General features: G+C 36.9%; 1 protein-coding gene across 5 annotated transcripts in view; it reads right to left on the bottom strand.

Moving 5' to 3' along the window:
• PTPRZ1 (protein tyrosine phosphatase receptor type Z1) overlaps positions 1 to 24842 on the bottom strand; it is a 170189-nt gene that overhangs the window by 104046 nt on the left and 41301 nt on the right. For 4 of the 5 annotated variants that reach the window (XM_025865777.2, XM_073899127.1, XM_073899129.1 and 1 more), the window contains exon 2: positions 11703 to 11768. In XM_025865777.2, the coding sequence (XP_025721562.2) occupies positions 11703 to 11768 (66 nt within the window). Of the gene's footprint in view, positions 1 to 11702; positions 11769 to 11856; positions 12273 to 24842 lie in introns of those variants that run through there. The other variant, XM_073899128.1, reaches the window with a different exon arrangement.

The following is a 24842-nucleotide window of genomic DNA, read 5'->3' as shown; positions in this document are numbered from 1 at the left end:
GAAAAAAGAAGGAAGAATGGAGGAACTGATAATATTGTTATCACCAGGACCCAGGAGCTCTGGGAGCCAGGTCAATAAAAAATGATTTTAAAAAGGTTACAAAAAAGAATGTTCCTTGGAAATTGCTAGAGATAAGTGTGCCTAGAATAATTCCAGGTAAAGATAGCTTGCAGCCAGACTCACTAGTAAGGGATTCCCCGTGGACCTTTGTAGGGAAAGAGGCCCCTTGTCTAGATGAGCAAAGTAATGGGAGCTGTATTAGCAATTGTTCAATACCTCACCTCTTTGCTGATACAGAGAGCAGGTTTTGAAAATAGCACTACTGTATAACATTATTATATACTGAATGGAAGCCATAACATTCTTTCATATCAATGTTTCATAGCTGGAGAACTAAAACATTTTCACAGACATTAATTTATTCAAGTATATGCTTTCTCTTTTTGACACTTATCATTCATTCATTCACTCCACATATTAAAGCTCTATAAGGAGAGACTGAGGTAGATTCTGGATACTGCAAAATGAGATTTCCCAAACCAGGGGCAGCAGGATCACCTGAGAATTTGCTAGATATTAAATGTGAAGCCTCTGCTTCAGAGCTGCTAAATCAGAAATCCTGGAAATCAGACCCAGCAATCTTATTTTAGTAAGCCCTCCAGGTAATTCTGATGCACACTAAAGTTTAGAAACCACTGTTCTAGATTATAGACCATCTACATTTAATGTTCTCTTTACTCTTCACCATTGCAATGGCTCCTTTGGTAATTTCATGTTCAAAAATGGAGCAAAATGCCATAGTTTAGAAGCACTCCAATTAAGAAAATAGAATTCCTTACTAATCCAGCATTTTATTTTTTTTAAGTGTTATTTAAATGTAAAGCAGTTTCACACAGATTGTTACAGAAGTTATTTTTATCTGAAGTATGTTCTTGTACTGTGAGCAAACATGCACTGAAGAACTACCTGTGATAACTTGGCATGAATCTTAACACTATGAGACATAATTTTTCAATGATAATCTATAATGTACAATCTAAGGCATATGAATTTTCAACATATCTTATAATCTATCCTCATATGGTCCAAATATGGTAAAAAACTTGCATATATCTGGCAAAGTTTAACATTTATCTGGCCAACAGCTGTTTGCTGTTTAATTGCTTAACATTAGGAAATTGGAAAGTGGTGTGATTATCTACTTAAGGCCAAATATTAATTAGGATCAAATAAATGTAGTTCCTTAGATCTCTGTGGTATCTAATCTATATAACCATCTTGCAGTGATAACTCATAAATGATTAAACAAAGGCCCGATACATTAGAGGAATTTGCACCATATGCCAGAATTTAATTTTCTACTCAATTTACTTTTAAAAATGTTGATAGCATAAAAATACGTCACTAGGGCTTAGATTTTATTTTAAATCAAGCCTTCTTTCTTATGCTTAAATATGAAGAAGCAATCACCATAAATGGAAGGAGTAGAAGACTTATTATAATTTTCGGAAACATGTACATTTTGGGGGGTAAAAGACCACACTTTTTTTTTTTTTAAAGATTTTATTTATTTATTTGACACAGAGAGACAAAGCCAGAGAAGGAACACAAGTAGGGGGAGTGGGAGAGGGAGAAACAGGCCTCCCGCGGAGCAGGGAGCCCGATGCGCGGCTCGATTCCAGGACCCTGGGATCATGACCTGAGTGGAAGGCAGACGCTTAACCACTGAGCCACCCAGGCGCCCCTAAAAGACCATACTTAAAAGTCATAGAACCTTCTTCTCTAATCTACTCTGAAGCCACATAAACATATCCCAAACTGGGATGTGTTCTTTTTTCATTATCTCCACAGAAATTAGAGATGTAATTATTCTGCTAAAGGGAAACAATAGAGGCTGTTCTCTAAAGATGAACTGAACTGTTCTTTCAAAAGAGAGTGAGCTCTTTCATGTCAATAGAGACTCACTTAGAAAATGGTGCACTGGGTTGGGGAATCCTTTGATCTACAGGTCCGCAACACTGTTGAACAATTGGGAGAAGAATTTGAGCTCTAGGGGTGGGCGACTGCTCTGAAGCATATTTGGAGGGCATATCAAGGCTACAGGTTACCTGCATAATTGTTCTGACTTAAAAAAAAAACAACTATACTTTCTGGTAAATGATGTAGAAAATGTGATAGAGCAGGCAGGGATTCAGACAGTCAACTATGAGAAATTGATTCTCACTGAACTGGGATAATGATCCAGATTGTGAAATGAATGCGAAGTGAATACACTGTGCCATAGCAGAGAAGAAAATCAAGTTGTGTGATCCTTTAAGTGCCCTCAATGGAATCCTGGCTAGGTGTGGCCCAGGGGAAACGCAAATGTACAATGATATGACCATAATATCATCTATTTCCATGTGAATTATAATTTAGCTACCCTTTAAGGATACAGATGACTAATATAGTATTCCTGACATTACTAATAATGTAAAGAAGATAAAATAAAGAAGTTCACCTACTATGGTCATGTAGATATAGGACCCTTGGATACATAAACCATTAGACATTTAAGGAGTGAGGAAATATGAAGGAGGAAAAGACTTTCTGTAGTGCAAACCAACTTGTTAATCCCCATAGAATAAAAATTAATTCAAATAGATAAATCTTTATGTTATATTAAATAGACATTTAAGCTCTCTTTTCCCCAGCTCGATTATAAAACAAACACGTGTTTGGTGTAGACAAGCTAGAAGATATGGACGAGCGAAGATGAAATAAAAGACACCCACTTTTCAGGAATGGCTGCTCTTCATACATTCCTTGAAAAGACACATGCATAAAACAAAAAGAGACTATATCAAACACAGTGGCTCTGGAACCAACATTTTTTATATCTACACAAAAGTTCAAAAATCTAACAGCGTTATGCTATGTTATCAGCCATATCCCTGAAACAACGGAATGAGATGTGCCCATAGGATTCTCAGGAAAGAGCACTGGGAATCAAGATCCAGCGTCAAGTTTCAAGTCTTCTGCTCACTTTGTGATTCTGGGCAAGTGACTTCATTTCTCTGTTTCTACACTTGTAAAATGCAAACACTGTCTTCTCAGCTCTGTTCATTCACGCCATAAACACTGCCTGCCCATGTTCCTGTGTCAGGTACCCAAGAGGAGGGCACAGGGATAGTTTGTGAAAGTGAGGGATCCGCACTTGCCTGGGGGCAAGAAGAATCAGGAAGGCTGAAGGAGATTACAGAGGTTTGGTATTCAGGCAAAACAGTGAAGAACAATTAGAATCAAAGGCTGGTATAGCAACAGGCAAAGGGTAAGGAAATTACGGGGGATGGATGTGTGGGCTGGAACCAGATCAGGAGAGTCACTATATGCTACACTAAAGAGTTCATTTTTCATTCTGTAGGTGATGGGGAGCAACAGAAAGGATTTAAAAAGGAGAGTAATATCATCACAACTGTACTTCAGAAAGGTAACAGTGTGATGAATATAAACCTGGTATAATAAGTTTCTGAATATTGCAGAAGATTTGTCTGACTTTCGTACCTTTATTGAGCCCTTTATATGTACCAGGCACGGTTCTAAGTGTTTTGTATATACTAACTCATGTAATCACTGCTGTGCCTTTTGGGGTGGGTACTATTATTATTTCCTTTTACAGATAGGGAAACTGACAGGAGGGAAAATCTAGAGTCCAAATTTGAAGCCAAGCATTTAGATAGTCCAGCCCGAGTGTGTCCTTCATAAGACACACTAGCAAAAGTAACCCCACTGAAACCTGCTTCCTTAGAATCTGGCCAGTTCCATAATCTTTAGCTCACTAAGAACTCCCTGTGGAGTCCTGTGATGATGTTGATTAGTCCTGCCTGCTTGAAACTCCCACTTGGATCCTGAAAAACCTCCCCTTCCTCATACCCATCTCTTTTGTTCTCTCTCACTAGTTCCTCTTCTTTGGTTTATTAACTAAAATGTTAAATGTAAAATCCTGCCTAATAGCCCTTCATACAAACAGGTCAATAACTACAAATTTAAGTCACTGTCAGTCAAAATATGGTGTAAATTTTATTACCCAGAATTTTGGATAGAACTAGGATACCAGCTAAATCAGAACTGAGAATTTTGTCTCATCACATCCCTAGTTTTCGGTCTAAAGGCAGGAAGAATTTTACATATTTCTCACTCACCTACAGGTTAGCAAAGCTGCCCCCTTTATCTGGAATGATTTTTCAACCATGTTGGCTTAGCTCCCACTTATGCTTTATCTCAATTTAAAATACCTTTCTTTGGGAAGCTGTCCCTGAACCTCTTAAGCTATGTAGGAGTCCCTAGACCTTGTGTCACCGCAATCTACCACTAGGCATTTATCAACCTTTGTAACCCTTGTTGTTGGCATGCTTGTGATTGTTTTCATTCTTCACTGCATCCCCATAGCCTGGCACAGTGTCTGGCTCATGTTATAATCCCAGTGTTGGATAATTAAATGAAATGATCTCAAAACTTTAACTTTTCCTTTATTGAAGAATATATAGTCACATTCAAGTAGGAGGCAAGCCAGGGAAGTGATAAGAAACTGACTCCTTCACATTCTAACACAGATTAACTGAACTTAAAAATCTTCTCAAGGACATGGAGGGCACTATATCCATAAATGTAACTCATCTTCAAGAACAAACTTCTGGGGTTTTGAAAACTAAAAACTGTATGTTACCTATAAAAAATTGCTGGAAGCAGCTCTTACTTCCTAGGAGTGCTCAGGAAATATGAGAGGTCAGGAACCACACTTGTAAAAAAACTAGTTTAGAGATAATCTAGTTTGGCATATGCCAACTTTTTGGATTGGCTCTGACGCTGATTCTGGGTGGCTCTGCTTATTGCTTCTATTTCCAGGTGGCAGATGGCTTCAAAGTACAGCATTTCCTGTTTTCCAATTCGTTAAGATTTATAGCTACTTCTCATATACTAGAACTTTCTCTGAGCTCACACCACAGTATTTATTTTTTGTGTATCCCTATCTGTTGCAAGAAAGATTTGGGTTGGTTCCCTAAAATTATGTTATTATTAGTCACAATTCCTCCCAGGTAAAATTAATTCTGTGTCCCAGTGAGACTGAATAAAGTTGGATAAAAACTACCTTTTATCGGGCAGCTACTTGTGAGGTCTGCTTTAGGCACAGAGGTACACTGAAGAAAATAAAGCTTTGCTCTAGTCAGAGTCTGGTTCTCTGTTTCCCCCACCCTTAGTTACTTAGACTTGGTTATAATATTAGAAAGATATCCACAAACTATTATTAAGATAAAAGCAGATCACAGAGCAGTACATATAGTAAAAGGCCATACAATGTCAGAGAGGATCATTAGGAAGGACAAACAGATATTAAATATTAAAGACAGTTCTCCTTGTTGAGTATCAGGAAGAGACTTCTCCCCCTCCTTTTCTTAGAGCATTTACTTTAGAAAATTATCATTGTAAGAAGTACTTTAGCTTCTCCTTGAAATATATATAAATCCTTTTGAAAACTTAATAGGTCTTTTGTCAGCTTTATGATCCAGGAATGTCTTTCTCAAGGACCGGGGAGCCATCTCTGATGAAGTATAAATGCTGAGGAAGATAACACCCCAATCTCCTAGTTTCTGTGGAAAGTAGGAGTCTAATTTTGGTGGGCGCCTTGTTCCAAGTTGCAAAGCTACCTCCTATCATAAAGATATGAGGTTTGCTTTTCCTCCCGAGAAAGCCAATAAGCTAACACATGTGGCCACTCCAATTTCCAGGTAAAATTAGGATGAACTATGTGTGACCAAAGTTGCTGTCAAGCCTCTATTTGAAGAATAGTCATTGTTTATCTTGAAAACATGTATATAATGGGTTGTATCTGGTTGGCTATATAAGCGCATGAGATGCCTTTTTGTTTCTGCAATCTCTTAGTGGACTGTCTTAATGTGTATCACATTCTGGTCTAATGCTTATTCAATAATAAAACAGTTTCCTTTCTCTCCTATCTTCAAAGAGAACATTTGTGGGTTGGAGGATTTTGTTTTTAATTATACTTCCCCAACAGAAGACATCAATACCAGTTATCTCTGAAGGATGAAATTCCAGCTACCTATCTAAAATATATATTTATCTAATGTATATTAGCGTCCATCTGGTCCACCTTCCCTCAGTTATCAGACACTGCTTTGAACCCTAACTCTAAATAGGTTTCGAGTTCCCTTCCCTTTCCATGGAATCCTAGGCTTACACAGTTTGAGGAATGAATCTGAGCAGTTGTTCAATGTGTCCCAGAATATTCTGTGGTAGTTAAGAAGCTCCTTGCAGTCTACAAGAGTTTGCAGGCTGGCATGTCAGAAGCCACAGAGGACTTCTAAGGTTCTCCGCATTCCAGCCAGGAAAAATGCCAGCTCTGGCCCAGTCCAGGGGTCTCTAACTTGAACAAATCTCACTTCCTGGTTAAAATAGAAACTTGGTATTCATAGGTAGCAGGATGGAGAGATAGCTGTATAGATATATTCCAAGGAAAAAGGAAATGAAATCAATGATTCTTAAACATATGTGAATATATTTCAAGGTGATTTTTGTAATTCTGTGCTTCAGTCACAAAAATATAGGTCATTTAATAAAAAAATCCTTCTGCATTTAAGAAATGAATCACTTACATATTTTTCATCTTTGAAAATCCTTGGTTTAAAGAGTCAAAATTACCATACAGAAAAAAAATAAGAAACTAAGTGAGCCTTGAAGTTTGCCTTTACTGAGTCATAAAGTAAAAAGGTGATATAGGTCAACTTAAAATAATTGCAATGGTATTTTGCCTAAAAGTTGAAAACATTTAAATGAATTTTGTGTGACAACACAAACCATAGCTTAATCTTGGATTTTTTTTTCAGTAACCATGTAATACTCTCTTTTACCTTTCTTTTGCTGAAATATATATTTCATGGACTAGAGCACTTCAGAGTAGAGAACACAGAGCGAGGTAAAAGAAGTCCAGAAAAGAGAAAGAAGGCGAACAATACATCCAGACACACACCCAGAAGTCTGCACACAGACGGGAGAAACAGCCAGATTTTCTCATCCTGAGCTGCTAGATGACCTCCAATCCATTCAAGACTCTACTAGACGCTGTCAGCAAGGGCAGTTATGAGTCTGCACCAGAGAATCTATGCAATTGCAACTTTACTTGCTGGGGAATACTCAACCATATCCCTGAAACAAAGGAAGGAGATGTGCCTATCTCATAGTATACTATACAGTTTTATTATTAGACAAATTTAGCAATGATTATTTAATTGTGATCCTCCTGCAGCCACGTCTATTTTTTTTCAATTCTATACTGAGAGTTGCATATAAATAAATTTTGAATTTTAGATCATTTAACTGAACTCTATTCAATTTTTGCAGTGAAGATTGCTCTACTTACCACATTTAGCATATGGAAAGTTTGCCCAGAATATAAAATCTTCATTAAACTTTTAAAAATATACGGATGATAGGAAATACCTGTCTATAATATGCATTTAAGCCAGTCGACTCCTAAATCCTCTTGTGAGATTATCAGATACACCCCGTATTCTTTAATCTGTTTAGGCTCAAATTAAGACACTGTCAAATCATTATCGCTTGGATTTGTAGTAAACTTGCTCAAAGAGATTTCCTCTGACAATGTGAAACATGTATTTGATCTACGAACGAGGACATTAAGCCCTCCATGTAGTCCAACGTCCTATGCTTTTTACTGGTAAGAAAACCGAACTACATTACATACAGATCTGTCTGTATGTTAGTGATGTCCAGAAAGCCTGCTGTGAAGTGCATTCCATGTTCTAGTTTGAGGTCTGTGACACCCCCTCACCTCTACGCAATTAGCAGAGACCCGACATTCAGCCTGCTGAAAACACAGTACTGTGGTTCTTGTCCAGCTACCTTGCCCTTCTTAGCAAAACTAATCTAAGTACATTGAAAACATTGGTTTTGACCAACTTGTACAAAAAATTAGCACAATCTAAACAGTATACAGTAAGATGTGAAAGTCTCCCGGCTCCAGTGGCCTTCCATAGTCCCATTCCTCAGGGGTTACCAGTGCCAACAGGTTAGTGTGTCTCTTTCCAGTCCTTTCTTCTATGTTTGTATAAATACATAATTTTTTACAGAAGTGATATAATGCTATGCATAGAGTTCTGGAACTCGCTTTTTCATTCCTAAGTTGGAAACGAGACATGAACAGTCATCTGTTTAATATAAGAAGTGATGAATCAAAGAGGAAGATATAATATGTTAAAAAGATATTTCAGATTCTAGAAGTAAAGAAAGACCTGGACAAGCCAGAAATCAGTCATTATTTGACACGGATTCAAATTCTCCTCTGAGTTTGGCCTACTTTCTTCTAGGTTAAGAGAAGTAAAACACCAAACCTAACTACATCCAAAAGTAAATGCCAAACATCTAACCACAATTATACACCACCTTATATTATGGCTCTTTTGTTTTCCATAAGTAGTATCTTCTAGTCTATATATTTCTTGGAGAGGAAATACTATTTAGACAGAATATTCTGTTTAAGGAAACAGAATAAATTCAGTATTTAAAGACTCTTTCACTTTGGTATATTCAGCCCAGCATCTAATAGTGACTCTTGTGTGTCCTTTCTTGCTTTTATCCAATGCAACTCTTCAGCTAAAGCTTTAAAGGTGTCTAGGTTTAAAACACTTGAGATATATCAATATAAAATTTTCAATTTCAAGTTGCTTTAAAGTATGAAGGAAAGGAAACAACAGAATATTCTTTCAAGTCCAGGAAATAAAGACTATATTTCAATAGTGACTACTTCTAGGATGAAGTGGTAAAAGTCCATCCATTTCTGATGATCATGTTGCTTGAAGTTACAAAGGTCTAACAACACAAACAGAAGGCAAATGTGTTGTCTTTGAGTATGCCTGACAGAAAATATTCCCTTAGTTTCAGATGTACAACACAGTGATTCGACAGCTGCGTACATTACACTATGCTCCCCACAAGTGTAGCTACCATCCATCACCATATAATGCTATTACAAACCATTGACTGTATCCCCTACGCTGCACCTTCTTTCCCTGTGACTTCTGCATGCATACCTGGAGGCCTGTATCTCCCACTCCCCTTCCCCCATTTCACCAGTCCTCTGGAAACCACCAGTTTGTTCACAGAAGGAAAATTTTAACATCTCATATAATTGTGGGCTATGTGTTCATGATCTCAAAAATAAAGAAAAAAGAAAAAGAAAAACCAAATGACTCATTTTTTTCCCCACTGAACTGTCTTTTTTTAGGCATTGTCATAGAAAATTTAAGGTTAATAGGAAGAAGGAAATTCATTTTCTGAAATCCTTAAATTAAATGCAGTTACTATGGAAAGAACTAGATTTTAGTGCTGACATTCCCAGGTTTATAATTCACTCTTTTATAGCAGCATGACAAACAAACCTTGCTCACCTTCCTATAATAACTTTAAAAATGGGATTGTCAACTGTATTTACCAACCCTGTCATTTCCCAGCATAATTACAGCATACGTCCCAAACAGAAAAGTTGTTTTTAACCTATGTTAAAAAAACACAACTGAACGAGTAATACCTTCTCCTCCCCCTCCAGCCTCTGTTTCTCCACCCCTCCGATAGCCAGCAAGGATCTGCATGGTTTCTTCACAGAATTGTATAGCCCTTCACAAACAACCTTAGCCGTAATGATTCCATTTCAATAACGCTGGCTATTTGCTGCATATTTTTAAATGGCTAATGATAAAGCCATGGGCTCTCTTACAGACAGAGGTTATGATTTTCTTAGTAACTGTTATTAATAGAATTCTATATGTACAAACAGTCACGGGCAAGTCCTTCCTTCTGAGATTGCAGCTAATCCGGCAAATTTAAGTGATAACAATACTGGAAGGAACAGAAACACAGAGGTCAACAAGATAAGCTGTTACGAACAAAATTCAGACTAAGATGTGGTCAAAACCAACTTCCTCGGCCATTCATAAAATTACTTAAATTTAAGAATCTTAAAATTAGGACGCCTGGGTGGCTCAGTCAGTTAAGCATCTGCCTTCGGCTTAGGTCATGACCCTGGGGTCCTGGGATGGAGCCCCACATCGGGCTCCCTGCTCAGCGGGGAGTCTGCTTCTTGCTCTGCTTCTACCCCTCCCCCGTTGCTCGTGCTCTCTCAGGCTCTCTCTCAAATAAATAAAACCTTCAAAATAAATAAATAAAATAAAATACAAAGAATTTTAAAACTAATTTATCCTGAAATTTTATACAGTTATATGGTTTTATATGTAAAAAATATACAAACATAATATAATAAAAAATGGCCTGGAAGGAATATATCTTTTTTCTTTAAGTGAATATCCCTGGAATGAATAGTGATTTTTATTCTTTTTTTTGCACTTGAATGTACTTTCTAAATTTTCCACAATGAATATTTACTACTATATATATATTTTTTTAAGTAGGCTCCTTGCCCAGCATAGGGCTTGAACTCACAACCCTGAGATCAAGACCTGAGCAGAAATCAAGAGTTGGATACTGAACCAACTGAGCCACCCAGGTGCCCCAATATTACTACTTTTATTTTTTTTTATTTTTTAAAGATTTTATTTATTTTTTGACAGAGAGAGACACAGCGAGAGAGGGAACACAAGCAGGGGGAGTGGGAGAGGGAGAAGCAGGCTTCCTGTGGAGCAAGGAGCCCGATGCGGGGCTCGATCCCAGGACCCTGGGATCATGACCTGAGCTGAAGGCAGACGCCTAATGAATAAGCCACCCAGGCGCCCCGATATTATTACTTTTAAAGCGAGAATAAAAAAAGAAAGAAAAGAAATGCATGCCTATCTACTAAACCCATTGTGCTGCTACCCTTCATCTGTAAAATAAAGTCCAAGTTGGCTAGGCTTGTGTTAAAGCTCTTGGAATCCGGTCACATCTTACCAGCTCAATCTTATTTCTAATGAACACCCAACTCTATTTCAGACGGTCACCAGGCCTGTTCATCTACGTGGGCCATGTAGATTTGCCTCGGGCTCTTCTCATCAGGTAAAGCTTCTCCTCTCCTCTAGCGTTTCTGATCTTAACTCCTGATTGTAGCCATTTTAGTCCAACTTCGGAGATTCATGATGCTCTAAACCAAGTCTGGCAATCATACAAAAATCATTTTGGACCCTAATTCCAATTAATTCAGCAAAATAATTTAGAAGGAAGCCCTGCTGAGAGCAAGAATCTCATCAATATCTGTTAAATGAACGAACACAATCACTACTGTGATCATAACAGGATTGGCAAGGAACATTTATTGAGAGCTTTGTATTTATAAGAAGGCACTGTGTCCAAACTTCATTGACCACATGTAATGCTCTGAACAATCCTCCGTTTCACAGATGAAAAAACTGAGCCTCAGGTAGGTTATGCATATTTCCCAAGGAAGTATAGCTAGTGTTGACGTGGGATTCAAATCCATCTGTGTCTGATACCAGTATGCTCTACACTATCAAATTTGCTAATGGAAGGTCTACTAGAAATCATTTTGCCTATAACATATTTTTTTAAATTAATCTAACTGAATATCCATGAAGCTAAGTAAAAATGATGTGATGAATTACAAAGTTTTCTTTTACATATAAAAATAGATACAAAAACAATAAAATTTTCTGTTGAATCTCAATACATAATGAAACGTTTACCTGTATAGGACCAGCCAATCTCTTCAACGAGTTTTCTTTGTTGTCTGTAGTATCCATAAGCCCAATCTATAACCAAGAAAAATCAATTGATCAATATGTAGAAAAATACATGTGTCCAAAGTAAAAATATATCAGATGCCCAAATCATTCATACCACAGATGGTTCTCAATTACTCCTTCCCATGTCACCTTCCCGATGACTCCTCTCAATGCCAAACACCATCATTATAGTCTCTGTCGTTCCTGTTCTTGTAGTTAGTATAAATTTTAGGGGCACATTTAAAAAATGCTGAAGTTCAAGTAGGGACAAAGCAAATATTCTGGGTAAAGCAGGAGCAGCCTAGGGGGGTTCATCCCAAAGAAAAATGGGTCAGAAAGAATAATTTGTCTTATCTCTAAATTTTTCTTACAACATTCCCTAAGTCAAATATCTGAGATTCTGTTGATTAGAGATACTTTTAGGTTTATAAACCAAGTTTGATCCATCAATGCATCTAGGAAACCCAAATGTTTTCAAATTTGTTTCCTTTTGCCAAAAAGTGAAGTTAGCCACCTTAAGGAAATGAGCATTTAAATGCGTAAATGTTGGGTGGGAGAAAGGCTATGTTAAACCATGTAGGTGACTTTGTCTCTTAGAAGAACCTAGATGCCCAAGTGAGGTAATACAATGGGGAGGTTAGACATCATAAAAGTGGATGCCTCATGACCCCAAGAGAGTGATTCTAGAACATGGGGCAAGTGAGATAGAAAGGAAAATGGATGGAAGCCAAAGTTTCACTCTGCATAATTCAAAATTTTGCCAGGAGCCACACCTGCACTCAAGAAATTAGGATGTAATAATTCATTCCTTCTTTCTGTGCCATTTCTTGTTAATCCCAGGCTGTACTAACATTAGCACTCCCTTTCCATTTCAGCTACCCAGGGGGCACAATAAATCTTTGTGAGCTAGGTTTAAAATCTGATCACTATTGACAAAACATTCTGTAGAAAAGGTTGCAGAATAGCTAGTTTACAAATAAATATGTGGGACATTACTTATTCATAAATGGAGTTTCTGTCAATATAGCTTTCATTTGAATACAAGGATTTTAAACTAGATCATACCATACCTATATTTAAATATAGGTATGATCTTTCTCACCATTTGGGAAAATAAACTATTTCTTCCTATTCTTGCTACACAGTTGTTTTCTCTTTATGACAATTCTCAATGTCAGGAATGCAAATATCTAAGGACGCTGAAGAAATTATTTTCCTTTCATCCGTGTTATATACTCTCTGATTAGTACAGCATGATAATAAATAACTGCTAAACTATTTTATGAAAGCTAAAAAGCAGATCTGCTATCAGAAATACATATTCTGAATCTGATCATTCAAAACCAAAACTTACTTTCAAGAAATAAGGATTTTTTTGTTGTTGTAAAACTTTGATTGTTCATAAATATAGGTAAATATTCTATTGTCCATATAGCACATTACAGCACGTTTTTATTTTTATAACAGTTTTATTGAAATATAATTTACATATCATACAACTCGTCCATTAGAGTATACAATTTAATGATTTTCAGTATGTTCACAGACTTATGCAATCATCACCACAATTTTATTTTATTTTATTTTATTTTTTTAAAGATTTTATTTATTTATTTGACAGAGAGATAGAGAGTACAAGCAGGGGGAGCAGCAAGCAGAGGGAGAGGGAGAAGCAGGCTCTCCACTGAGCAGGGAGCCCGACGTGGAGCTTGATCCCAGCACCCTGGGATCATGACCCGAGCCGAAGGCAGACGTTTAACAACTGAGCCACCCAGGCGCTCCCATCACCACAATTTTAGAAGATCTTCATCACCCCCATAAGAAACTCTACAGCCTTTGGCTGCCCCAAGCCACCCCCAATCCCACCCCCATGTCCCACCAGTCTAGACAACCACTATCTACTTTGTTTCTACAGATTTGGATATTCTAGACATTTCATATAAGCAGGATCACACAGCACAGTCTTTTGTGACTGGCTTCTTAAATTTAGCACAATTAATGTTTTCAAGGTTCATCCATGTTGTAGCATATATCAGTACTTCATTCTTTCGGATTGCCTAACAGTACTTCATTGTATGGTAACCAAGATGGTCTTAACGTTTCCTCAGCTTGATTAAACTTTGGACAGGCTTCTTCCTGACTCTAGGCCTTCTGGTCCCCCCCTTTCTCAGAGCATTTGGTTTAGAAAACTTGTAATTGTAAATCCCTTCTCTGCCCCTTTGAGATATAAATCTTTTTTTAACAGCCACATGCCAGTTTTACAACCAGGAATGCACTACTCAAGGACATGGGAACCATCTCTTTGAAGGGAAATAGGTCCCTTATCTCCCAGTTTCTGTGAAAGGGTAAGAGTTTAATTTTGGTGGGGTGCCCTGCTCCAAGTTGCAAAAATGACTTCCTATCATGAAGATATGAGTTTATCTTTCCTTTGGATAAAGCCAATTAGCAAACGAATGGCCTATGACCTCCTGCTCATATCACGCATTACTGTTCCACTGGGGCTCAACAACAGCCCTTAAAAATCTTACCCCTCAACTTCATCAAATTTGAGTTCTGCCTTGGTTCTGGCTTCTCTCCTCATTGCAACAACCCTGAATAAAGTCTCCCTTGCCTGTTTAACTTTTTCCAGTGAATTTTTTCTTTTCTTTTCTTTTTTTTAAGATTTATTTATTTTGAGAGAGTGAGAATGAGAGAGAGAGAGATAGTACATGAGAAGGGGGAGGGTCAGAGGGAGAAGCAGGCTCCTCGCTGAGCAGGGAGCCTGATGCGGTACTCGATCCTAGGACTCCAGGATCATGACCTGAGCCGAAGGCAGTCGCTTAACCGACTGAGCCACCCAGGCGCCCCCAGTGAATTTTTTCTTTTGACAATGGATATACCACATTTTATTTGTCCATTCACCAACTGATGGATACTTGGGTTGTTTCTTCTTTTTGGCTATTATGAATAACACTATTAATATTCAAACTTATGTTTGTTTTTCTACTTAAAAAATAATAGTAGGTTCATAATTTATTTTTCAAATACAGTTGTCACATAAAATGGTAATCATTTAAGGTTAAATTCTGGGAACAAGTGTTTCTTCATGATCAAGAAATATATACAACTAGGTATCAGAAAGGGCCTCAAAGGTCATTTGAGTGAGACTTTAATGGTCTACAAAAATATAATTCCTAGAGATAAGGTAATTTATGCAGCCAAAATGTAAATGGTTTGTATGGTAGTAAGTGGCAAAATGGAAGCAATAAGGCATGGCTCCTGCCTTCTCCAATATCAAGGACCCCTAACAACTTTGACCTATTGGTTACTCTCTTAAGGAACTTTGCCTGAGGAACCCTTATAACATGTATGCTTTCAAGAGAAACAAAGTAAAACAAAACAATACGGTGGCCTAGAATTTAACCAGAAGAAATTATTTGAACAAATAAATTATAGAGAATTGATTATACGTTTTTTGACCTGGCTGTCAGTTGAAATTTTCCTCTGAAATTTTGCACTGGTCAGAAGGAAAATATGTATTGTCATTTATTATATGTTTTAAATATAAATATTTTTTAAAAGTAAGACATTTTGTCACATAAATGCATTTTGAAGATTTCAGAAGATCAAAACCTACATTTAACAAGTAATCCATTGAAATAAATAAAACAGTAAGCTCTTGTTTTAATGATTCACTCTAAAAGATGACAGCAAAATATCAGCAGATTTTAGCTTTCCTTGTAGGGCTTTATCACTACACAATGAGCATTTGTCCTTGGTTTTTAATTACTTACATTAGGAAAGCTTTATGCAATACAGGATTCCCAGGTGTTGGTAGCTCTCTTCAATTCCTTTATGTATTGTTCCCTTAATTGTTACTTCAAACAATCCGTTACACATTCATATGCTAATTACATAGTCCTTGGGCGTGAGAGAGTACCCCACTTTTAAAATTCTACTTAGAGGTCTGATAGATGAGATGTGATAGCTTCAATGAACAAGAAAAAAGAAGCTAGGTTCACTTTTTTGTTGTTGTATTATATACTTTGAAAACCAGTAAATCCTATATAAAATGAATCTATCAAAGTGCTTACACGTTTTAAATCAATTAAAATAATGAAATATAGAATGTTTTTTGTGGCTTCTCTGAATTTAAGTTTCTTTCACTTTTATGTTTTCTTTCAATTTAAAAGTATTTGCCAGGTCTGTTTTGGTGTGAGTGTTTTGTAGTGAAAAAAATAAGGAAGAAATTTCAGGAATGAATTGTACATGCAATGTACAAGCAAATATACATTATTAAATTTTTTAAGGCTACTCTAAAATTCGTCCTGAAAAAATATTCTTCATGAAATGGCCTTTTGACCTGCTACCAAAATTAGGAGAAATCCCAGGCACCCTTAAATGTTCCTGTTTCAACATATTCCATCTTGTACCTACCTTAAGCACCTACAGATATGCAAATATGTGTGTGTGTGTGTGTGTGTGTGTGTCCTTTATTTTTCCTTACATTCAGGTGATGGAAATTAAAGTCTACCACATAGAAGATATAGATTAACCTAGCTTTTTCTTTTCTTTTTTTACTCAAGTTCTTTTTAAAACAACAACAACAACAAAAAATCTGGATGCTCACTTCCTACTAAAAATATCATTATAAAATATTTTGAGTTATAGGGGCTGCTAGCTGGCTCAGCCGGTGAAGCACGTGACTCTTGATCTCAGGCTTGTGTTTTAAAGCCCCTTGTTGGACCTGGAGCCTCCCTAAAATTAAACAAAAATTAAAAAATAAAAAATAAAAAAAGTTTGAATTAAAAAAATATCTGATTTTTCCCTAAAGTCTCTGCTTCATGTTGATTAATAATTTCACCTGCATCCTACTCTATAATCCAGCAACAGTACTCTGACCACACACACACACACACACACACACACACACACACACACACACACACACACATACACATTTTAATGCTATAAAGTTGCCAAACATGACAGCGAGAAGAAATAGACTGGTCCTCTGAAAAAGAAACTTCCGGTAGAAAATAATCACAGATAATATTTGAAGATGAGTACTTAAAACTAGATTTCTCAAGGTGGACCTTCCTGGCGTAAATGACACTTGCATATTTCACCAAAGAACTACAGAGGAGGAGAAAAGGATGTTAGCTGATGATAGAAATCTGGAAAGGCAGAGGAGAAGGAACAGAATTAGAGATGAATTTTTAAAGCCCTTGAATAACACTTTGGTAGTGAAAGACTTGGGGAGAAGGAGAGAAATATGCCAGGTAGAGGAAAAGCATGTGCACTAACAAGTGCAAATTGTGGAACCAAAGGTTTGAGAGGCCACTTGGGCTCCGGTGTAGGGTCTGCATATAGGTCACCAGGGACTTCTTGGTGACAGCTCACCAAGATACAAGGGTGACATCAATTTTCACACTTTCTGTCCTTATTCTCCTGTCGCCTCTTGCCTAGATTTCTTTTGAAAAAGGAAAGGAGATAGTCTGCTGAATTGACCAAAAAGTCGTGCTTCTATTTCATATTTATTTTCAAAATGTTAAGGAAGAGTATTAAATAAATAAAGGTATGTAATTGAAGTGAAAAAGGTGGGGTTTGGTGGGTGAAGAAAGGTAAGTGGTTGTTGACCACTTGGGAGGAGGGCTTGGAAAGCCCTAGAGTCTAGTCCTCTAGACTAGACTAGTCCATCAGAGCAGCGATCATCCACTAAATCGTTCGGCACCAGACATGCCCAAGACTGAGGTGGCAGTGATGAAAGAGGCTGACGGTATGGCAGTCATAACTGTCTCTTACTGAAAATAAAGCCATAAGAGACCTCTCTCAGAGAACAAAAGATAAAATCAGAAATAGGTGTTCCTTTAAGAAGAGAATCAGCTTTTGATTGAAGAACACCTGTGAACACATTACCTGGCTACGGGAGGTTCTTTATTTCTGCAGATACTCTGTTGCAAATGTCTCCTTGGGTTTGATAGGAGAGCTAAGTTTAGGATCCAAGTGGTCTCACCCAAAACCTTGTTTGGCAAGCTGAGGCAAACTTTCCAAGTAAAATTACATCTGCCCATGCATACAGGATAGAGTCTATACTATCATACATGGCAGATTTTTCTTCTATGGATTTTCCTGTCATTGAATGTTAAGAATTAGCTTGCTGTCAAACTGTGTGTGTGTGTGTGTGTGTGTGTGTGTTTAAGATCTTATTTATTTATTTGACAGAGAAAGAGACAGCAAGAGAGGGAACACAAGCAGGGAGAGTGGGAGAGGGAGAAGCAGGCTTCCCGCTAAGCAGGGAGCCCGATGCAGGGCTGGATCCCAGGACCCCATGATCATGACCTGAGCCAAAGGCAGATGCCTAATGACTGAGCCACCCAGGCACCCCTCAAACTGTGTTTTAATAGAGCCTGTCTTTACCTAACTGGAACACAAACTTTTCTCTGGTATATATGCAAAAACACTTGTGAAACATAATTTAGTTGATTATGGTACTTCAGAGAACAGGCTTCTTTAGGATACAGTTACAGTTCAAGCATATTTACTGTTAATCACTTCAGATACAATCGAACGGCCCAAAAACATACTGCTTTTAGAAACAGATGCATATAATTTCCCCCTAAGTTCTTTTCTAATTTCCACTGCTTTCTAGTGTTAGAATAAGAGTTTTATTGGTTTTCTCCCCCCCAACAAAGGATTAAAAATAAAAGTACTTTTTACAGTCTCAAAACTCAAATTGTAACTTATTGCCAAAGATGATGGCACATGAAATCATAATGTTAAAGACAGGGAATTCTGGAAAGAGATGAATTTCTAGAGTCCAAGCAACCTCTTTATTTAAGGATAAGTTTAAAGAGATGAAAAACGTAGATAGTTGAGGCACTGTATGAACAAAAACAAAGTTGAATGGAAAATTAGCAAAACAGATGGAAATATTGAGCATATGGATGATGTAAGAAAGCAAAAGGAGCCATTTCTTCCATATGCTTGTTTTAATACTCAGACATCCAATTAAATACATATTTCTCATAGGACTAAGGAAGAGCTTGGAGGCAGGCAATTAGGTTTTTATTGTCCCTTAACACTGAGGATGGTGTATGCTTTCACAGCAAGGATTTGTAAGTTGACAAGATGTCTACCAAACCTATTCAAAACTCTTCAATGGAAGATCAAAATTTTCACAGGCTTGTTTTGGAAAAGCAGCTATCTTATACTTAGATATATATCTGTATTTGACCTGATGTGATTTGTCTATATTCCTAAATTGAGGTGTTTTCTGTTGAAAACATTTTAATAATTTTGATCTTTATCACATGAGCAATTAATACATGCCTTTTTCAGATAAATCAGAAAAACAAAGACAAGCAAAAATAATTTAAGAAACCATCCATAATCATGTCTCCTGAAGATAACCATTCTTTACCATTTTTTACATGTGTATGTTTTTCTAGACGTTCAACTATGCATGTATAGAAAATTTACACTTTACATAAATTAAATTACATTATTTGGTGACCCACATTTTCTACATAATGATAAATCGCTGATATCTTCTCAAGTTAATAAATATGGTTTCACACAGCATCATAACAGTTCATTTAAAGAATTCTCTGCTTTTGGATATTAAAATAAAGAGTTGATTTGACTTTAGAAAATTTATTCCTTTAGGCTTAAATGGTACGAGGAAGGAAAGCTCCCATTAAGCTAGTATGAGCTTTATGTAGAAAATGAAGTCTGTAGGAGATTAAGTACCACATTCTCCCCCGTCAACCTTCTTCTACAACACCAAGAAAACACTAAAATGGCACGAACTCATTGCTATAGCATGGTAGTGAATTTATTCCACCATAAGAGAAAACCCAATTGTTGACAAAATAGTAATAATGGCCGCAGAGATAGAAATAACAACATGTGTAAAAACAACTATTAGAAGAAGAGCTAAGAGTATTATTAAGAGTGGGGAGAGAACCAAATCTGTATAAGAAAAAGCAGATGAAAGTGGGAAGAAAACATGGAATTCATCAAATTACAAAAATAACGTGCCATTATATTTGTTATGTATTATTATGTTATTATACTGTTATATTATTATCCATACAATAATAGTGTGCTATTATTTACCGATCTAACTAATGTTTCTGTTGTAAAGTCTTATGTCCTTGCACTTTCCCTGAAATCAGGAGCGCAACAAGGATGTCTGTTCTGTAGCTCTATGATTAGATCGCTTGGGAAGTTTTGGACTACTGGCACACTAAAATAACCAACTACAGGATATAATGGGATTCCATTAACATTCCTATGAAAAGCATAAAACACCAATAAAGTGCATCAATAAGCAAAAATATGAACTATTAATAATATACAAGAAAATGTGAATTAATAAAGAGACCTACCCTTATCCTTGAATGGGATCACTAAAATATGGGGAAAATATCAGTTCTTTCCATAATAATGAATATAATGGTCAGATCTCAATGAGATATTTTTAATTGGCAAAATTATTCTAAAGTTTATAAACAAATCTAAATGTAAAATAATACTATATAAGAAAGTTTAGAAAAAGAGTGAAATAATGGGGGCTTGGTTAACCAGTTACTAAAGACAAACTGACAGGCAGATCAATAGAACAAAGCATATAGCACTAAAATTGGACCTAGTTATAGATACCAGTTTAATCCATGATAAGGTTTAAAACATCATAGTCAGATAAGGAAAGTATAAAGTTCAACCAACACTGTGGACACTGGTTATTTGGGGAAAAAAGTTAAATCACACTTCATACATACATCAAAATAAAGTCCAAGTGGATTAAAATGACTAATAAAAAAGGATGCACAAAAACTACTGGAAAAAATATAAGTGAATGCCTAATTTATTGTTAGATGGGGAAGGCCTTTCTTTACACAAACATAAAAAATCATAAAGAAATATTCATAGCTTTGGGGTGCCTGGGTGGCTCAGTCATTAAGCATCTGCCTTCGGTTCAGGTCATGATCCCAGGGTCCTGGGATCGAGCCCTGCATCGGGCTCCCTGCCAGGCGGGAAGTTTGCTTCTCCCTCTCCCACTCCCACTGCTTGTGTTCCTGCTCTCGCTGTCTCTCTGTCAAATAAATAAATAAAAACTCTTTAAAACAAACAAACAAAAAAAAACAGACAATGCAGCAAACTCACAGATCATCCTATTGGCCTTGATGATCAGACTTACTGGATCATCTATTTTGGGGTAAACCTTGAAACAGCCTTATTTCATTTGTGTCTTACTTCTAAAACAATATTTTTTTTTGCTTAGATAAACTTAAGCCCAACATAAGTATCTATCCATTAGGCAGGAAAATCTGGCAACTTTATGGGTTGGCAGCCTATTCTGAAATAGGTATGGATCCTATGTTAAAATTGATTCATGATGTAGTTATGTTCTGGCAAAGCCAAAAACTTTTCTTGATTTCTTTCCAGGGTATTGAATGAAAATTCATTTTTGTCATTTTTTTTTTTTAGACTTTCTTTTACTGGTCTAGAAAAAAACTTTTATTCATAAGAAACATATTCATTTGAACAAGCAGACTGATATTTTTAATGGATTTTTCATGATTTAAGATATTTTCAGTTTGTCTATATATTTTATAAGCTTACTAAACCACATGTTATTGCTCATTAAGCCTACTTAGGCTTTTGAAAAGAAATCAGGGTAAGCATGGTAGATCCATCAAATTTAAACTATGAACAAATATCAGTATTTGGTGCCTCTTTTCACTAATTCTTAGGGTCAGAAATTTAAACTCTCCCTTTGAGTCCAGACCTTGGATAAATAATTGTCTATCTACAACGATAAAATGGTAATAGGCATTTCCTGTTTACTAACAAAGATACTGTAACAAAAGATAGGGCACATGTTAAACCATTTGAACTTTTGGTAAAAATATGTGCTTATATCACCTCATATCATTTCCTGAATTTACTTTTCAAGTATTTCATTTTTTCTTTCAATAGTGAAGCAAAATTCAAAAAAACAATGTGTTATTTATGTCATATGCATAGCATATGCTTGTTCAGTTACAAAATTATTCATTTGTTTACTGTTGTTGTCTGGTTCTTAGACTAAAGTATTCTTTAGTCTTAAAAATAAGTACAGATCCCATGGGCGCCTGGGTGGCTCAGTTGGTTAAGCAACTGCCTTCAGCTCAGGTCATGATCCTGGAGTCCCGGGATCAAGTCCCGCATCGGGCTCCCTGCTCAGCAGGGAGTCTGCTTCTCCCTCTGACCCTCTTCCCTCTCATGCCCTCTCTCTCTCTCATTCTCTCTCTCAAATAAATAAATAAAATCTTAAAAAAAAAAAAAGTACAGATCCTCAATGCAGATGGAAAATACAAATCCCGATATTCAAATGTTGAACTGAGTCCTACAAGAATAACCTGAATGATGAAAAACATAATATTTAATTTTAATTAAACTTAAAGAGACTACCATTATCTAATTTCCTAGCTATGTTCCTAATGAATACATTTTTAAAAGCAAAGGTTTCAGAATATTTCTTTTTCCTTGTTTCAGAAGACTTAAGGCAGTTTAAGATCATTATTTATTTAGAAGTTCATATTGTTTACATTTTAAAGAAGTTCTTCATTTTATTATTTTTTTAAAGGACTTCTTTTTTTAGATTTTTAAAAAATTTTTTGTGAGAGAGAGAGAGCGTGCCCATGCATGAGTGGGAGGAGGGGCAGAGGAAAAACAGACTCCCCGCTGAGGGAGCCTGACCTAGGACTCGATCCCAGGACCCTGGGATCATGTCTGGAGGCAAAAGCGGATGCTTAACCGACTGAGCCACCCAGGCGCCCAAGTTCTTTTCAGAACCACCTTCCCCACTATCGATTTTAAGGAATTAAATGCTTTGATGACATCCTTAATTTGCTGACTTTTAATTATCAAGCACTTACCTATATTAGTCACTGATTTTGTTCATAACTGTATAAAAATAATTACATCCATTGCTTTTTTGGTATAGATGTTTCACTGTCACTAGACTCTCAAGTGATCATTGTTATGCATCTTCTTACTTGTTGTGTTATAAAATTTATTTGAAGTGAGTGGGTAACTGCTGAAATCCTATTGGCTGAATTAACTGGTATAATGTAGGGATGTTCTATCTGGCTAGCAGAATCATTTTTTTGGCTTCACTTTCTCCTGCTTGATAATTTATGTCCCTCACCCTGCTCCCCCCTTCCCAATGCCTCTACTCTTTGTAAAGCATCCCCTATGTATTCTCTTATCTTTCTTATGCAGATATGTGCATACCCCTTGGAAACTGGTGTCTCCACGATGCTCATTCTGTGAACCACCAAAATCTAAGAAAAGAGGAGTCAGTTCAACCATCAATCACAACACACCTATCTTCAAGTCTTGCACTGGTGACCTATCCTGACCAATGGCAGTTCTGAGTCTTACTCAGCCACTGTTTGAGAAGCTTTTCCCAACTTTTGCCTGAAATTTCTCTGCAGTGGCAGATGCTCAAAGATGCTCATTAGGTTGCCTAGATGACCCAGGTTCATTGCACTGAGAGGAACAGTATCTAAAAAGCATTCCTGTTAGTACATAATTCATAGCCTTGGAGAATGCATCTCATTAGTTACTTTTTATACACAATCACAAATGGTCGGCCAGAGGTTGGAAGTTATTTATTTTGGAATAGTTAACTCAGTTGGAACAAGTATATTTTCTCTCCAGGTCTACCTTCCTGTTTGTGAAGATGTCAAGAGACTGAACAAGTGGGGCACGTGGGTGGCCCAGTCGTTAAGCGTCTGCCTTCAGCTCAGGTCATGATCCCAGGGTCCTCGGATCGAGCCCCGCATCGGGCTCCCCACTCTGTGGGAAGCCTGCTTCTCCCTCTCCCACTCCCCCTGCTTGTGTTCCCTCTCTCGCTGTCTCTCTCTCTCTGTCAAATAAATAAATAAAATCTTAAAAAAAAAAAAAAAGAGACTGAACAAGTTCATGCAGTGTTTTCAACCTGGACTGCAACCAGGCCTCTGCTGGCATTTTGCCCTGAAGTTACTGGGCCACTGGGACACCTCAAGGTAATTAACATACTCCTGCAGTGTCTAATGTGATCATCCTGGTGGTTAAATGAAAAAGAACATCCTACAACAGATCAAGGGTAGCACCTCTGCCCCTCAAGGGAAAAGAAAAGGTGTTTTTTACTGAAGAGATTTAGGCCTTAGGCTATATATATCATGAAGGCTTGAGATATTGGAATAAAACTTATGTTTTCTTTAATATATATTTAAACATCTAAGTGACTTTACACCTTTGTGACTTTTGCCATAATTTCACTAATGACAAATATTTTTTGGTGGAAAAGGTTTAATTGGTCATCTCATTTATCTAGCCAAAGACATCCTGATTTAACCCTGAAAATAAAATCTCATAATACCCATTGTTTGTTCAAGGGAATGTAATTTTATTGATGTCTTTTGATTTTTGCAATAAAAAGGAACAGAGTAACTGAACAGATCTATGATCATAAAGAAATGCTCCACATGCCACTCCAAGTTTAAAGTATAAACATGGGGGTCTCCTGGGTGGCACAGTCAGTTAAGTGTCCAACTCTGGATTTCAGCTCAGATCATGATCTCAGGGTTGTGAGATTATATCCCGTGTCTGGCTCCACAACCAGCGTCGAGTCTGCTTGAGATTCTCTCTCCTCCCTCCGCCCCTCCCCCCTCAAAAAGATAAAGTATAAACATGGTAAACTTTTGCTTAAGAACAATACTTTTCTCTTCTCCCATGTTCATTCTTTAAATGGTCATACTGACTGAATATGGATTACAGAAAGAAAAGGCAAGAGCTGAATGTTCAGTGATCTCATGTCTTTAACATGTAGTCTTAACATTTCATTAAAGATTTTATATTCATGTTATCTAGTTGATAGCTACTTGCCTCTGGTAATGCCTCAACTTCTCCAGTCAAACGTGCCTCTCCCAAAACAAAAAGTTGGTTTCATTTTTAATACTCTGAAAGGCTGTGTATCACAGTGAGAAGAGATCGGGATGAGAGATGGGGCCAGAAGAACTCGGAATGTAAACCCTGGCTTTAAAACCTCCTAGCTGTGGACCTTTGGAAGAGTCATTTGCCCTC

The sequence above is a fragment of the Callorhinus ursinus genome, unplaced genomic scaffold (genome assembly GCF_003265705.2).
Source record: "Callorhinus ursinus isolate GAN/ISIS: 27379988/994484 unplaced genomic scaffold, GSC_fseal_2.0 scaffold12, whole genome shotgun sequence".
Lineage (NCBI taxonomy): Eukaryota > Metazoa > Chordata > Mammalia > Carnivora > Otariidae > Callorhinus > Callorhinus ursinus.
Note: the sequence above shows the minus strand (reverse complement) of the source record. Positions and strands in the feature narration are given on the sequence as shown.